This window comes from Mesocricetus auratus, unplaced genomic scaffold, assembly GCF_017639785.1.
Source record: "Mesocricetus auratus isolate SY011 unplaced genomic scaffold, BCM_Maur_2.0 Super-Scaffold_4256, whole genome shotgun sequence".
NCBI lineage: Eukaryota > Metazoa > Chordata > Mammalia > Rodentia > Cricetidae > Mesocricetus > Mesocricetus auratus.
This window is the reverse complement of record NW_024429182.1, coordinates 4,935,773-4,952,940: the sequence shown is the minus strand read 5'-3', so window position 1 is coordinate 4,952,940 and position 17,168 is coordinate 4,935,773. Positions and strand designations below refer to the sequence as shown.

At 50.8% G+C, this 17,168-nt stretch overlaps 2 protein-coding genes across 8 annotated transcripts in view; one reads left to right on the top strand and one right to left on the bottom strand.

The window, feature by feature from the left end:
• The window catches only part of Habp2 (hyaluronan binding protein 2), a 30,526-nt gene extending 14,046 nt beyond the window's left edge, over positions 1–16,480 (top strand). Inside the window, exons 3-13 of the mRNA XM_040742468.1 lie at positions 2,443–2,550; positions 4,753–4,860; positions 5,547–5,663; positions 6,464–6,583; positions 6,971–7,142; positions 8,239–8,336; positions 9,290–9,545; positions 10,840–10,982; positions 11,794–11,928; positions 13,365–13,510; positions 15,114–16,480. Of these exons, the coding sequence (XP_040598402.1) occupies positions 2,443–2,550; positions 4,753–4,860; positions 5,547–5,663; positions 6,464–6,583; positions 6,971–7,142; positions 8,239–8,336; positions 9,290–9,545; positions 10,840–10,982; positions 11,794–11,928; positions 13,365–13,510; positions 15,114–15,278 (1,568 nt within the window). The 3' untranslated portion in view covers positions 15,279–16,480. The remainder of the gene's footprint in view (positions 1–2,442; positions 2,551–4,752; positions 4,861–5,546; positions 5,664–6,463; positions 6,584–6,970; positions 7,143–8,238; positions 8,337–9,289; positions 9,546–10,839; positions 10,983–11,793; positions 11,929–13,364; positions 13,511–15,113) is intronic.
• The window catches only part of LOC101825350 (nebulin related anchoring protein), a 76,636-nt gene continuing 75,173 nt past the window's right edge, over positions 15,706–17,168 (bottom strand). For all 7 annotated transcript variants that reach the window (XM_040742455.1, XM_040742418.1, XM_040742444.1 and 4 more), the window contains 2 exons: positions 16,544–16,675; positions 15,706–15,977 (listed from right to left, as the gene is read on the bottom strand). In XM_040742455.1, coding sequence (XP_040598389.1) covers positions 15,873–15,977; positions 16,544–16,675 — 237 coding nt within the window. In that variant the 3' untranslated portion in view covers positions 15,706–15,872. The remainder of the gene's footprint in view (positions 15,978–16,543; positions 16,676–17,168) is intronic.

Sequence of the window (17,168 nt, the reverse complement as noted above, 5' to 3'; positions counted from 1 at the left end):
GACAGTGTAGCCTCCGATCCGTGGGACTACTGAGAGGGGTCTAGGAAAGACTGGAACCCTAAAAGACCCATTTTCTATAAACCTGTGTAAGAGAAACCAAAGGAAGTCCTCTGGAGAAAACAACTAAACCAACATTGCAGTCAACTCTCAGTCTCCTTCAAATGTCAGTTTGAAATCTTCCATGGCCAACTTGGAAAAGCATTCCCACCCGCCTCTGTCACCCTTTCTCTGCTTTGTCGCATTTATGGAAGGAAACTTCATTGCTCCAGGAAGACTGTGCTCTTATCTTTAGCCTAGATCCTCATCTCTGGAGAGGTGGCCTCCTCTGGGAGCATTTTTCATCCTGGGGAAAGCAGCCAGGGAAAAATAATGAGCAAGCAAAGAGAGTCTTGACTTGACACTGCGATAAATGAGGTGAAACTTTGCCAAGGAACCAGAGTCGATGCATTCAAAGAAGGAATAAAAAGATAATTCCATTTTTAATGGGAAACATGAAACAGCCATTGTGCAAAAGTCAAATTATCAGAAGTCATGCCTACAAAGACTCTCACAGAGTGATGGGGAGACCCTGAGACAGTGTGCTTGGTAATCAGGCTTGAGTAGAGAGCTGTCCTCCACACCATCACTGCCTTTCAAGTCGGGTGTCTGCGTTTGCTCCTGCCTCGTTACCGTGCGCCTCTCTGGAGAGCCTCTTCCCGGCTTCCACTGCCAGCTGCCATCCTCTCATCAGCAGGAACGGGCAAAATGAACTCAACTTTCTCCCAGTTCCAAACTTCTCCCCACCAGCCACAGAGCACCTTCCAAGACTCCACACAGCCAAGAGCTCGACTTCAGATGCACACACACCTGCTTGTCTATCTGGCTGAGCTTTCCACCTGTGGGCATCATCACGTTGTCTCCGTTGGTAACGAAGGTCCCCGGAACAGTCTTGAGGACTGCACTTGGGTGGCCGTTAAGCATCAGGCTGGACATTCAGTGGGGATGGTTGTTTAAGTGTGTGTGTGTGTGTGTGTGTGTGTGTGTGTGTGTGTGTGTGTGTGTGTGAGCAAAGCGATGGAAGGAGCCAATTGAAGCAGTTGAGCACTGTCATTGGACTAGAAAGACAGGGTGGCTTTACAGAGATAAACTGTGAATTAGCTACGAGACCTCGAGCTTATCCTCTCTGGGCCTCAGTTTCCACAATCTAAAGCAGAGCCAACATATGCTCCCCAGATTTTTTTTTGAGACGGGGTCCCACATGTCCCAGCCCGGCCTCCAACGCTCTCTACAGCCAACGATGTCTTGGACCTTTGATCCTTTTCTTTACACCCTGGATTCTGGTGCGATGCTGTCCACTGTGAATGTGACAGCTTCTGAGCTTATCTAGGTGGCAAACCCTCGGGCACACCTGTGAGGGATTCGCTTCTCCCTCGGCATGCATACGAGGGCGTGTGTTGACAGGGTTCACTGAGGACAGTGACGCCGTTTGCTGGCGTCAGACCCAGACTGTCTGAGATGGAGAAGGTGAGACACGTGATAGCACTCATTCATCCCTCTGTTCTGATTGTGAGATCCAACGAGACCAGTGCGTCAGGCTCCCGCCGCCATGACTTCCCCACCGTGATGGACTGGGGACCCTGACCATGAGCCAGAATAAGACCCCCTTCCTTACACTTACTTTGTTGGGTTTGTTTGTTTGTTTTCATAGCACATGGAAAGAAACTAAGACATTTGGGTTCACAGGTGTGTACCACCACAGCCGTTTCACACGGAGCTGGGATCAAGTCTAGGGTTTAGATCAAGTCTAGAGGCAAGCACTCCACCGCTGGACCAACTTCCCAGATTTTTATGAGCATAAAAGAGAGTGTACCTGCAAGTGTTTAGCATGGGACCTTGTAAAGGCTCAGTAAAGATTGGCTGTTAGATGCTCTGTAGATGCAACTGAGAGATGTTTGACCAAGGGGGGAGTGACAAGTGTCTTGGACTTCACTAAGCTAAGGTGACTAATAAAGCCTCGTGGAGAAATACAATCCACAAAGCTACCAGGGAGGCACCACGACAGCACCGTGTGCTCTAACCCTGGTAGATCCTATGTAGAACTGTGAAGACCTGAGGGCCAGAGGCTGCTTCCTGCTGTGTTCAGAGCTGAGAAAGCCAAGGCGTAGAGAATACAATGGGTTCACCCGATGGCACTGTTGGTGGAAAGCCGGGACTTGATCTCCTTCCCTGTTTCTAGGCAGGTGCTGCCATGTCAAATGTAGTTGCTGGACCTTAACAACTCCCAAAATTAAACACCCCCAAGCCTAACCTTCCTGCCTTCCTGCATCACTGGGGACAGCTGAAAAGATATGTAATTCCTCCTTAACGATATTGAGTTTTTCTGGGAAGAGGTGTCCCTTAAACCAAAGACTGATGTCCTCAGGTCTGTTGACTAGGCTGTCTCTATCCTTCCCTGACCTGCAGATTGGACGCCGGATGACTACTACAGCTACGAGTATTCCAGCCCGGACGAAGTCCCCAGTGTCATGCCGACCTCCCCTGAGAACCCTGACTGGTACTATGCAGACGATGGTGGGTGCCAACGGAGGGAGCGACCATGACTGAAGGAATTTATGTGTGACCTCGTGCAAGAGCTTTCCCTTCCCTTCTCTCTGCCCACATGGTAAAATAGGCATTCACGAGCTTCGTAGGCTGGGTTTCCTCCCGTTGCATCCCACACTCAGGACGGGGAAGGTGCTAAGAAGCATCTACCTACCCTGGAGTAACAAGTGAAGTCAAGGAGGCCAGGAGAGAAACAGACTTGACGTAGGTCACACAGTGAGGCGATGCCTCATCATCCGGCCCTCCCGACGCTGCAAGAAGTCAAGTCCAGAGTCAGTTCTGCGTCTGTGAGCTCAAGCTAAGTCCTAACTATGCAGAGGAGCCTCGGCTATATCTGAGCATTTAGACTGCAGCATCCGCGGCGAGTACGGCTTTGAGGCTTCTCTTGCTCTCCCTTCTTCGCCCTTTTTCTTTCTCCCTTTGCTGTTTATAATCTCCGTGGTTGTGTGCACGCATGCGTGCATGTCTAAGTCTTATGCATGCTGGGGTGCGTATGTGTAAGTGTGCTTGTACATGTGTGAGTAGAAAGGTCAGCGGCAACTCCCGATATTCTTTCTCTGGAGCCTTGGTTCCTAAATCAGGGTCTCTCAACTGGCCTGAGCTTACCATGATTGGTCTATGCTGGCTGACCAGTGAGCCCTGCTATGTCACTGACCAGTGAGCCCCGCTATGTCACTGACCAGTGAGCCCCACTATGTCACTGACCAGTGAGCACCAGGGTTCTGTCTGTTTCTGCCTCCTGGGTGCTGGGATTTTTAAGTATTTGCTACCATGCCCAGCTTTTTATTCAGAATTTTTTCATAGTTGTTAGTGTGTGTGTATAAATGATTGTGTATATGTATTTGTATGTTTATATGTATGTGTGAGTGAAGGTGGCGGTATATAATGTATGCATAGGTGAGTGTGGTTGTGCATATTATTGCGAGTATATATGTATATATATATGTAGTATATGTGATTGTGGTTGTGTGCATATATGTGTGTATATATGTGATTGTGGTTGTGTGTGTGATCGTGTGTATCTGTGTGTGTGTGTGAGTGTGGTTCTGCGTGTATGTGAGTATGGTTGTGTGTGCATATGTGTGTATGTGAGTGTGGTTATATGTGTATGTGAGTATAGTTGTGCATATTTGTTTTGTGTGTGTATATGAATGTGTTTGTGTGTACACACATATATATATATATATGCTAGTACATATATATGTGTGTATGTGTATGTGTATGCTGGCATGGTTGTGTGCATGCGTATGTATTCACATGCTTGGTTTTGGTTTACGGCTCTTTAGACCGACCAATAGGACAAAAAGGAAACTAAGAAGCAGGGTCCAGGCAAAGCCGCGTGACTGAGCCAAGAGAAGGCATGGGAAGCGCTTAGCAGCTGCCATAAAGGCTGTGCTGCTGCAGAGTGGCCTGGAAGGCAGGGCCAAGATACAGGGCACCGGGAGAACATCAGAAGACACCATCAAAACAGGCGCCGGGCCCCGGGATCCTACTTCCCGAGCCAAAGAACAATGAGCATGAGCCAAGGACAAAGAATTCCCCAAGGGAAGACCCATTCAGACAGCCGCAGAAAAGCCAAAGGCACAGATGAAATATGACAAAAAAATCTAACTGAACAAGGAGTTGAAGGAAGATGAAGGCCACTGGGTCACTTCCTGTGTGCCGTCAATCCTCTGTCACCCCTCTTGCCTTTGCTCTGCTCTCCTGATGTTCAGAGAGCCTGTGTTTCGCGAGGGGTGGGTTAGCTGCGCACACTTCTGCCTGACCTCCACCCCCGGGCACTGTGCGTAGGGGAGGTCTTCAGGCTTGTGAAATGCCTTCAGCATCAGAGACAGACCCCAATGTACTCCCAGCGAGGTGGGAGGAGAGAAACACTCGGGAGAGGAAGGGGACTTTCTCAATGAGAGAACCTGGTCCAAAGCGGGGCTGAGGGACACAGTCACAGCTGTGTCTGCCTGCCTCGCCTCTTACTCACCCGCATCCCTCTCCCCGGGGCGTGTGACTGAAGTCGCCCTTGATCTTGAAGGACGATACGTGTTTTCCCCTTTGTCCAAGCAACAGTCCTATTGTTAAACCTTTTCATTCGGGGCGGGAGGCCGACTTTAGGTGAGAGGTGGGGATTCTCTGCAGATTCCCGTCTCTCTGACCTCGACTCCCGCCCCTGTCTCTCAGATCCGTGCCAGTCCAACCCCTGTGAACACGGTGGGGACTGTATCATCAGAGGGGATACCTTCCATTGCAACTGCCCAGCCCCCTTCTCGGGAAGCCGGTGTCAGAACGGTGAGCCCATTTCTTTCCGTTCCCCTATGGGTTAAGTGCGACCCCTTCGGCCTCTGTCTAAATGTGGTGGGGAAGCACTGGGTGGGTCCCGGGGCAAAGGTTATAACTGCATTTCTGTGACCATGCTTGGTGACGTCAGGCCTCCGTCTGCGTGGTCAGCCCTGCTGCCACACTGGGACGTGGCCTGGTGGGTCCATTCTGCAGAGAAAGAGCGGGGAGACACAGCATCTAGCCCAAACACGGCCCAGTCTGGGAAATTTGCTTTCAGACTAACCACAGCAGAGAAATGTGGTCCTCAAATGGGGCGACGGGAAGATCTCAGGGCACGTAGGGCCAGTGTGAGAGGGGCAGACAGAAGGTACAGACTTGCCCCCGACCACACAAGTCAGGGTGTGAGCAGAAGTCACAGAGGCCGAGTGCCTTGGTCCCTGCCCCGACTTCCCATCCACGACCCTCCCGGTGTCTGCATTTAGAACTCATGGCGTGCCGTATGCCACTGGAAATAAAGACACGGGGAGAAACCTTGCTTACGTTAAGAGGGACGCTTTGTCCAGGAACAGCCTGGCATTTCAGGACTGTGGACAAAGCCACCTCCAAAGCTGGGGTAGACGCGTGCCCCTCTCAGTCAGATGTGCGACACACAATACCCTGCCCTCATTCTCTGCTTCTCTGCATATCCCATACAGCCCAAAACAAGTGCAAGGACAACCCGTGTGTCCAGGGTGAATGCCTCATTACCCAGAAGCCTCCTTACTACCGCTGCGCCTGCAAATACCCCTACACAGGGCCAGACTGTTCCAAAGGTGGGTGACAGAGCTCTCCTACGCATGATGTTTTCTCTGCGGTAACATGTGCCCACGGCATCTGCGCCTTACTGTATGCAAGTGGGTCCGAAGATTTTGTGGCATTTCAAGATAGCCCTCTGAATTATGATTTAAAAAAAAAGAATGTAAGCTTCCTCGGAGAACGCAAGGAGAGTTCACTAGTATCTTATTACACACACACACACACACACACACACACACGCTCGCACGCAAGCACACTCACACATGCATGCATGCATGCACGCATGCGCACACCCCTTGGAAGTTGATTCCTCTAGGAAGTGGGCACTGATCTGTTCCTGACGTGGGTCATGGGGGGTCACTCACTGAGTCTCAGCTGTGAGAAGGACACCATCCTGAGAGACTTACTCCTCTCCAGGCAAGGAAGAAATTCATAGATGAAGAACCCACAATTCAGAGGTGCTAACTTGTCCATGGTCCACAGATGAGTTTCCACCTAGCTCATACTATCTGAAAACTTCCACATCAGTCTACACCTCTGGCTGTTCCTTACTTGCTGACCCATATACACATATTTTTATTTGCAGGGGTAGGGGTTGGTTGTGTTTTTGTTTTTGTCCTTTGCAAGGCCTCCGTTCATATGGCTTATCCATGCCGTCCTATGTCCTTCAGGTTTCTGTGACATTTGCTAGTGTGTCAATGATCTGTGTATCCCCTCTGGTGTCCCATCAGAGGGTGACCCCAGAAGCGTGTCGCCATTATGGGGTGCTGCATCTCCTCCTAACCTGCCCTCCGGGTCCCGTTTCCTGTCTTCACAGTGCTTCCGGCATGCAAACCAAATCCCTGCCAGAATGGTGGTGTCTGCTCCCGACACAGACGGAGGTCCAGGTTCAGCTGTGCCTGTCCAGACCACTACAGGGGGAGATTCTGTGAAATAGGTATGAATCTTCACTACCACGTCATCAAAGAGTCTGGGACAAGCGAGACCGCTGGAGGCCTTTTCAGTTCCAGGGAGCTTGCTCAGCTCCCTGCCAAGGAGGTGATGGCCTGGGGTGTGACACAGGCAGATCGACCCTCCACCCGGACCCCATCGGGGCCCCTTTTGACTTCCCCTAGTCATCTTGCAAACACCCACCTCCCCAACTAGGGTGTTTCATACTTTCAATCCAGGTCGAATGGGGGACATTCTGGAGCTTTGTGATGAAACCTAAAGACCATACATAGTCAGGCCCAGTCTCGTGACCCATTTAATATCCCCACCAACGCTTATTGAGGGAAATGTGTCCATGACCGATGGTTCTCATAGGCGGCCTGCTCTCTCCGAGGTCCGGATGACTGTTACGTCGGTGACGGCCACTCTTACCGAGGTAAAGTGAGTAGGACAGTGACCCAGAACCCATGCCTTCACTGGAATTCCCACCTCCTCCTGCAGGAGAACTACAACATGTTTATGGAGGATGCTGAGACCCATGGGATTGCAGAACACAACTTTTGCAGGTACTGTCTAATGTAGGCTGTTTGATTTTGGAACAGAGTGCAAACCAGCGGCCATTCTGAGCAGGAGGCCATCCTACTTGGGATAGGCATGGATACACTGCTATAACACTAAAAACTCCCCCAGTCTCAGGGGCTCACATACGTCAGCGTTCATTTCATACTAATGCTGCCTGTGTCGTGCGGTGGTGACTGTGGGGGAATTCAGGCCCCCACAGAGTTTTACAAATACCCAGGAAGGGTAAAAAGAAGAAAACAAGGCTTAAAAAATCGACAAACAAAAACTGAGAAGTGACACATTATTTACCACATGAATTTTGCGGCAGAAGTAGTCGCATGGGCCCACATAATGTCAAGAGGAAGGCTGAGGGGCAACGGGGCGTCTGGTGAGCATTATAATCCCGCCAAGGATGGTTATGTGTTCTTAGTAAGGATAGTGTAATGATCCTTCCTGGGAACGACTAGATTCCTCTGTGTTCTGTCTCGGGCCACTCTGCTCATTTCCTTGTTCTACTTTATGTCTAAACAAAGTCAATGACTTAAGTGATTCGCAGGTTGAGAGTGAGGATATTTTTCTTGGTTTTGAACTGACTCCAAAACAACAGTATCTTCCTTGTACACAACCAACGCTTCTATTCTCCTCAAACTCACTGTGAGGTGCCTTCTCATGGTGCAGTCTTCATGGGGGGAACTGTGTGACAATTTCACAAAGGATTCCCATGCCTGGGATTCAGAGCTTGGGACCAGGCAGAATTCGAGTTCTTATCTCGTCTCTCAGTCTGTAATCCATTTCCAAACATGTGGAGAAGAGCTTTTCAGGAGGAATCTCACTTCTCCCATGAAAGGTTTCCTGTGTCCCTTGGTCCAGTACAAAGGTTGGAAACTACTTCCTGGTCCTTGGGATACTCGTCTGGAAGTTAAGATTTTGCCAAACTTCTGTGACCATGCTTGTATACCAAGGTTTGCTAAACTATTGGAGGATTCAAATGAAGAATGGTAGCCAGACATCATGGGGACTGGGCATCCTCTGACCCGGGTCTTTCGATGATGTTTAGGCCTCCAAGCTTTGATGGCCAGTCACTTTGATTTTATGTTTCAGAAACCCAGATGGAGACCACAAGCCCTGGTGCTTTGTTAAGGTTAACAGTGAGAAGGTGAAATGGGAATACTGTGACGTCTCAGTCTGCCCGGCCCCAGGTAAGTCCATGGCTACCCAGAGGGCCCCGAGGTGATGCAGTGACCACTCCCACCCTACACATCCCTTGACCCTTGCTTCCCAAAGGTCCATATCACTCCTCCTACTCCTCTGCAGCCTGCGGGGCGATGAGCTAGCCTAGACACTTCTATCATCTCTGGTTAGCTCTAGAACTTCCTTTCCTGCCCGTAGTCTCGTGATGTTGGTCACTTGCTGTGTGTCAGGTGTGCAACGCTCATCACCGACTGGGTCCCCGCGGCCTCTCGGGATGGGCGGTGGTCTGGAGTCCAGCTTCTCGTTCTTCCCGACAGGGTTCACTGGCTCACCTCTGCACCCACGCCTGAAACAACATGCCCCATCTATCCGGCCGCTGGGTGTCTGTCTGTGATACTCCGTGTCGTATCTGCTTTTGTCTGTCTCTAACCATTCTTCGGGACCTGACCCGGGCACGCCTCCCTCTGACAAGCTCTCTGCATCTCCTGAACAAACCCTCGTTTCTCTCTCTGTGTCTCTGAACAACCTTCAGGAACACAACAAGGGCACAGCCTCACAACCCTTACCACAGCTTTCTGAGTAGCCTCTGATTCCCCTATTCTACTAGAAAAAAAAAAGCCCCAAGACATAACACATGTGTTCACAATGACATACTACGAATGCTGCGTGATGGTGTACTTGCATATTCCGCGTATACGTTTGCTGATCCTAGCAGCTAAACCCTTTCAGAATACGAAAGCAAAAGCAACATCTTTGTCACGAATTCTGAGAACTTGCTTCATGTTAACTAAGCTATCCAACAAACCTCAGCGTCGCTCACCAAGCAGCACGCCGAGGGCATCACGCCTCTTGGCTCCGGATGCTTGGTCAGCATGTGATCAGAGTCACGACTCCAGCCATGACCTCTGAAGGAGTGGAGAGGGCGGGTGGCTTGGGTAATTTATCTCCATATGCCCCACAGATACTCCTGACCCGGCGGGAAGCCTTCTGGAGCCTGCGGTGGAACTGCCAGGGTTCAACTCGTGCGGGAAGACAGAGATAGCGGAGCACACAGTCAAGCGCATCTACGGGGGCTTTAAGAGCACAGCGGGCAAGCACCCGTGGCAGGTGTCCCTGCAGACCTCACTGCCGCTGACCACCTCCATGCCTCAAGGTCACTTCTGTGGGGGCGCCCTGATCCACCCCTGCTGGGTGCTCACCGCAGCCCACTGTACTGAGTAGGTGCCCACCAGGAAGGGGGAGCAGCATGGCTGGAGTGCAAACAGGCTCTCTTCCCATTAAGTGGCATCTTGGAAGTTTTGGCAGGACCTGGGGGGGGGTTAATGCACCAGAGAGCTAAGAACGGAGTCTTGAAATGAATGGGGGATATAGCAACCATGGCTTACCACAGCTGTTCCACGTAGTCTACCCTAGATAGCCAGCTACCAAGAGCAGTTCATTGTGATGTCTCTGATGCCTTCAGCGCAGAGGCCTTTCCATGTGGCAAGTATTTAGTTAGTAAGTGTCCGTAAGGAAAGGCATATTGCCATTCCCTTTTTGTAGAGGGGGCATGGGTCTTAGGAAAGTTTAATGCCTAAGGTGTCAGGGAAAGAAGGCCAGCAAGTGGGATTGGCCTCAGGTGTGTCTGCTTCTACAGTCTACCCCGAGTAGGACAAAATAACCCATTACCAGTAAACCTCCAGGTCAGGCATCCTCATTTACACCTCTGGTGACTTCTGGGAGCTGAGAAATTACCACCTGTCCCAGATTCCCTAAGTCCATGGTCAGGGCCGGTCTCATGATCCCTGGCTTAAGAGGCAACCTGCGTGTCTGCTAGCCTACCTTATCCTCTGGGAATCCAGTGTGCTTGCTCCCCAAGAGAAGTCACGCGAGTTGCAGCAGATTGGTTCAAGACTTCAAGGCTGACTTTTAGCCAAGCCAGAGAGAAAAGAGAGGCAGGAAAAATGAGAAAAATGAGTGTGTGTAGGTGGCTTTCTCTTGTGTCCTGGTAGCTGCTCCCAAATAACCACATGGAGACTCCTTATTAGTTATGAGAGCTCAGCCAATAGCTTAGGCTTGTTTGTAGCTAGCCCTTATAACTTAAACTAACCCATTTCTATTCATCTATGCACTGCCCCAAGGCTCGTTCACCTCATCTATGTACTTCCAGTGTTGCTTCTTCGGTGTCTGGCTGGCAACGCCTCAGACTCCGCCCTTCTCCCTCCCAGCATTCTCTCTGCCCAGAAAATCCTACCTAGCTACTGGCCATTTATATATTCTATTAAAGCAATCACAGTGACACTTTTTCACACAGCATAAAGGAATACTGCACAAGTGTGTGTCTGGACTCTCCACCCACCGATGGAGAAGTTCCTTTGCATGGCCCAAGCAGAGTTCTGTGATGGAGCTGAGGATAAGGATGCTGGGAGCTGAAAATCAAGGGCCTCACCAAGGTCACGTGACCTCCTAGAAGCAGAGCTCTGCCTGCGACATCACAGAGCAATTTCACGACCACCTTATTTTACTTTGTAGCATAAGCACCAGGCATCTGAAAGTCGTGCTGGGGGACCAGGACCTGAAGAAGACAGAATCTCACGAGCAGACCTTCAGGGTGGAAAAGATACTGAAGTACAGTCAGTACCTTGAAAAAGATGAGATTCCCCATAATGACATTGGCAAGTATCCCCCGAGTCTCCTGTGGGTCTTGTCCTAGGTGGATTTTCTCCACTGTTAGAAATCTGGGGTTTGGTTACAGAAAGTTCCCTTGATCATTTGTATCCCTTAGGGACCCTGCAAGGTGTGTCATTTATTTCAAAGCTTTTTTTATGTCTAGGGAGTATGTGATAGCATTGTTGTTGCTAGGCAAAGCTTTTCAGTTGGAGGGAAGAGGTGTGGAGAATGCTGCATCATGACAAGCGCACAGCCTTGAATTCCAGGGCTCTTATCAGCCAGGACTCGGGTCATCTTCCTGAACCTTGGTTTGCTGTTCCACAAAATGAGGGAGCCGTCGCCCGGCTTTCAGATGACTGTGTGTTGTGACACAATGTGCATGTGTGCACATGAATGGCACCTAGCAGGTGCTGGGGCGCACTGCTGGATGCTCCCCTGTCGCCTCCTCAACACGGGGCCTTCCTCTCCCTTTCCCCCTCGGTCATCAGCAGCCCCTCCCGTACAGCCGGCTTTTGGGGAATGGCTATGAATCTAATTGGTCTTGTTAACTATTGATATCCTTTCTGTGTTTGACTCACCCTTCCTGGAAGTGTAAACGTCAAACGTAGATGAAAAAAGTTTTTTCAGTCATGGGAGGAGCGTTGGGGCTTGCTAACGTGTCTTCCAAAGCAAGATGAAACCTCTCTCCTCTCTCTCTCTCTCAATCTCTCTCTCTCTCTCTCTCTCTCTCTCTCTCTCTCTCTCTCTCTCTCTCTCTCTCTCTCTCTCTCTCTCTCTCTCTCTCTCTCTCTCTCTCTCTCTCTATCTCTCACCCAGCTTTGCTCAAGTTGAAGTCAGTGAATGGTCGCTGTGCTCTGGAATCCAAATACGTGAAGACCATATGTTTGCCCAGTGACCCCTTTCCCTCGGGGACTGAATGCCACATCTCCGGCTGGGGTGTGACGGAAACAGGTGAGTCTGGCAATATGCCCCCTCTGCCCTCTTTGCTCTCGTAGCAAATTCAAAATGAACCGCCAGAGAATGCAGCTGCCTCGTGGTTCAGGCTCTACTTGAATGTAACCATTTGCATGGAACTTTCCCTGCGAGCCTCTGGTCACCGTAGTGGCCTTTGGCCTCCTGCTCTAGATGTGTGGCCTTTCCCAAGCACTCGTTGTACACCAGGGAAGACCTCTCTCCTTCTCTGAGCAAATTACAAAGATGCTGGGTGCGTAGCAGATGTGGGCACATGTGGTACCTGATAGGATGCTGGGCAAATGTAGCACCTGATAGGATGCTGGGCACATGTGGTACCTGGTTGATAGGATGCTTGGCAGAGTGTATGTGAGCTCGGGGGCAGAGACAATACCGTTTTAAGCTACTGAATTGGGCAGCCACTCAGTGTCAGGTATTCTTGCAGTAGATTCTTGGTTTTGTTTCTCAGGCAGCTCAGTTTGAACTTTCCAATTGTCATTTTTACCTCCAAGGACTTGGATTATGCGCACCAAGATTATCTCTTAAATACAAAGAAGTTCAGAAGAGCGTTTTCAGGTCTTTGCCAAATACTCAAAATGTGCCACGCCCTACTTAATAATGGACAGCAAAATAAAAAATCACTTTGAATAGGTTTAGATTCATGAAGAGAGGGAAATAGAATGTGTGCAGGCATCTGCCCGAGGCTCAGGGGAAAGAAAATCTCTGCCTAATTGGACTTAAGGTCGACCAGGAAAATTTCCGTAGTCTTTGTTGGAGTCCATCTGAGCCTTCCCACTTCCACTGTCCTTAAAGGGTTCGCTCAGCTGGTGACATCTTAGCTGGGAATCTTATAGGGCCTCAGATTAGAACGTCTGTATTTTTCACAAATAGTCCTTAAGACTATGTTCAAAGTCAAAGATGCTTTGAGAAATTTCATCATCTCTGAGAAGGGTGTCTTCTCTGGGAAGCAGATAGTCTAATAGATCAGGGCACACGTGAGCCATCCATCCACCCTATCTATGCATACATGAATCCGTCTATCTGTCCATCTGTTCCCGTCATCCGTGCACCCATGAGACCACCCTTGTATTTATCCATCCGTTTCTTCAGAACCTACTATGTGTTAGCACTTCTGCTAGATGCAGGGAGTTAAAGACAATTCTAAACCACACACACACACACCTTTCAGGATCTGTGATCTAGCTGAGACAGTAGAGAATGGGTTTGCCCAAATGTGATCAGAGTGGCTTTGAAAGTCTGCAGAAGCGTGGGGGTTGATGGCACTGGCATCGGAGGGTGAAACGTTTCTTCCCATCCTCTACTAAAATACCTTTCTCCCTCAACTGAGAGCCAGTGGCCTCTTTTTACCAATGATGACTTCCAGTAGAGTGGGTATCGCTCTGGTCTCCGTGGTAGTGACTGTTTCCTTCCCACAGGGGAAGGGTCCCGCCAGCTCCTGGATGCTAAAGTCAAGCTGATCTCTAACCCTTTGTGCAACTCCCGCCGACTCTATGACCATACAATCGATGACAGCATGATCTGTGCAGGAAACTTGCAGAAGCCTGGAGCAGACACCTGCCAGGTCAGAGACTCCACGTGGTCCTTGGAGGTAGAGGCTTACCGAATACCAAGTTTAGAAGACAGGCCTGTTATATCATTGGGGGGTGGGAACCTGGGTCAACAGGTTACTTGCTTCGGTGTCTAGACACAGGTGGGCGACCCGTCTGAGCCTCCATCGAGCTGGGATGAGTCAGCATAGCAACCAATGCCGCTGTGTTGCCTGGTTTAACTCTCACAGCAGCCTCTGAAGGGAATGTAACCATCAACATGTGGCAGAGGTTTCGAGACATTGTCAAGGCCAATAGCAGCCGTGCGCTAGGTGGTGGGACTGGACCGCCAAAGCCTTTGTTGCTTTGCTCCGTTGTGATAATGGCATACTCCCAGATGCTGTGATAATGGCATACTCCCAGATGCTGAGATCTATGGAGACTCAATAGTGCTCCTGGAGAAAGAGGGGGTAGTGGTTCCACCAACTCTACGCTAAGGGAACCCAGGGTCCCTGCCCCAAAGCAAAGCCCATACTCTGTTTAGCTCAGGGCTCCTGTCACGTGGAATACATCCTTCCTAGGCTCCTGAGATCAGCTCGGCTTAGGCTTTCTGTTCGTACTTAAACACTGCCCAGCTGTTCTCAGAAATCCAGTGTAGCTATGTTCTCATCCTACAGCATGATAAAGCCTCCCTACAAAGGGACACAAGGTAACTGGTCAACCCACAGTCTGTTGGGTTGGGAAACTGGAGTTTCTCTCTCTAGAGTCGGTGGCTCTGCTATGACCCTCTGTCCCTCTCCATGGGAGCATGGAAAGCCACAAACTCAGGACAGAAAAGAGAAAGTGGGTGTGGTTCCCCTTAAGCTCTTGGGAGATGAATGGGATCACAGGCTACTCAGTTCTCTAGATAAGTCCAGGGCTATCCTGAACAGATTTTGAATCTGATAGGTAGTCATGGGTATGGAACCTGGTTCTGTCTTGTACTATATAGGACCTGGGTCAATGTGACCATGACATCACAAGGCAGTGGCTATGATTAGGTTAGGAGGGCAAGGTCATGTTATAAAAGCTGTTAGGTGCCGTGACTAGGCCAGCTGTTTCCCCCACTGCCTTCCTCCTGCCCATCTCTATCCTGGTCTAAGCACTTCATAAGGAATCGGAGAGCAGCTCCTCTGTGGTTATCCACACTCTCCACTGAAAAAGCAAGGTCTCAGGCCTGGTCAGCAGGCAGCAGGTTGAACACATAGGCTCCCTCTGAGTCCCTGTGGTCCTCCTTACATGGGGGTCTGTCCAAACAAGCCATTGCCTACCTTGGTCAGCTGCTTGACGCTGAGGGCCCCTAGGCACCAGCAGCGGAGCCTTTGGAACTGAAAGCCAGGGAGCATTACTTGCCCACAGCACTGTGACTGCAGCCCTGGGCTTCAAACTTTTTCCAGACTCCACAACTGAAGCTGGTATTAGCTTCTCTCCCTTTGGAGCTATGCACCATGGGAATCTCGGGAAGAGCTTTGGCACTGATTTCCAGAGAAGCCCAGGGTAGCTGGCCGGCGACTTTACGCCATCACTCCCTCGTAGGCAGTTTGGGGTACCTCTGAGTCTTAGCCCGACAAGGCTGACACCCTATGACTCTTCCCTCAGGGTGACTCCGGGGGCCCTCTGACCTGTGAACGGGACGGCACTTACTTTGTCTATGGGATCGTGAGCTGGGGGCAGGAATGTGGCAAGAAACCAGGAGTCTACACTCAAGTCACCAAGTTCCTGAACTGGATCAGAAACACCATGCATAGAGAGACCGGCTTCTGAGGTGCCATCTTGGGAGCCTTGAAGCCCCTCCCTCCTCTTTAGCACCAGACAAAAGGGGTTTCCCGGGCAGCCAGGGATGTCCTTTGCATCCCAGAAGACCATGTAGCTGAAGACCACACTTTCCACAGAGACTGTTGCCAAACCATGGGCCTATCCCAGAACCATTTCATGAGGGCCCACTCTGCCCGCCTTCCCCCTTGGGAACCAATGAGAAATATGATGATTTTTGCTCCCCTTCACCCTCCGGAAAAGCAGAACTCGAAGAGACGGTCTTCACCATGGACACCCGCAAACGTGAGGTTCCTAAATGCCCAGCATCAGCACCAGGGATGTCTCCTTGACTCTTCCTCCCCTGCCCAAACCATCAGGGTTCTAGCCAATCTGACCCACCCATCAGAGAGAAGCCCCCAAAGCACACGCTCCAGAGTTTGCTTTCAGAGCTGTTTTAATCAAGGCAGAGGCGGAGATGGGGAGGGCGTGGCCATTTTTTTAACAACTCGTGCAGACTGAAGCCCCACGTGAAGGCATGCCTCCAGCCAGCAACCCTCCAACGGCTGGCCTCTCTCTCCCGAGGACGCAGCTGCGGGTGGCCGCTCACATCAGCAGAGCCTTCTTCCTGTTGATGTGCAGAATCTCCGAGGCGTCTGGGTTCACCTCCGGGCTCTGATGATCTCTGTGCCCCATTTGCTCCGGCCCTGCCTGCAGAAATCACACATAGCCCCCACCCCAAGTGCACATGAAGCTCCCACAAGCCATGCTAAGACGCCGGCCCAACATCTGACACATCCGCCCCCCCTCCTTTGTCCTCTCTTCCACCCTGCCCAAGAAAAAGGACCCTCGAGGCAAAGATGAGAAAGGAGCAAAGCCCGCGTCTCATTTAGATGTGGTGTCTCTTTTCTGAACAAAGTCGGGTTCAAAATGCAGACTGTTGGAGCCAGCGAGTCCCTGACCCTTTCCGTGCATATAACGAGCTAACACTCAGCACAGCCTGGGCTGCCCTGGCCCGGGATTGATGTCGCCCTGGTGGGTTTGCCTCTGCAGAACTAATGGCTGTGACTTCAGAGGAAGCCTGCGGGAAGTTTAACCCACGTGTCACCGGCCCGGTCATCTCAGACCCATGAAATTAGGCGCCTTGTTCGGCTGCCTTTCACGCTTCTTTAGAACTGGCTGACCTTTGCCCAAAAATAAACTTTGAAAAGCAACAATGAGTTTGTGTTCCCCGTGGTCTTGCAAGGCAGGGTGCAGTTTGCAGCTCTGTTACTCACGTGAGCCCCCTGGAGACCCAGGCCCCTCCTGTTGGCCAGCTCTGCAGCCCGCCGAGCCATTTCCACTTTGTAGGAGCCAGGAGGGGTCCAGCCAACACCTCGAGTCAGGCTCAAGTCAGATTTGTACTTGACCTTGGGGGAAGGAAGAAGCAAGAGTGTTGGGTAGTCAGTGGGGTTGGGGACTTTGGCCACTGAATGAGTGGGGTTTGAAATGCAACAAGGAGATAAGGGCCACAAGGACATCATTCATGTCAAGACAAAGAGCAATCACGTGATGCACACGGGACCTGGTGGACAGTGAGCCTGGCCACCACGCAGCCACTCCTGTAATCTTCCCGTTCAGATGGTGGAAGCTGCAGTGGGAGCCAGGATGGGGACACCTGGCCCAAGTCTAGGCTCCTCTCTTACTGTGTTCTGCGCACCTAGGAAAACGCGCCCCCCCACTCTGAGCTTCGGTTGCCTACCAGGGAAAGAATAAACTGGCTTAAGTGAGTCTTTAGATGCCATGGAAATAGTAGACCAGAGCCACCTAGGGCTTGAGCTTCCAGATCGGACATCTGCTAAGTGTCAGGGCCCTTGTCTGGTATGCATAAGGTCCTGGGATGAATCCCTAACAGAAAGGAAG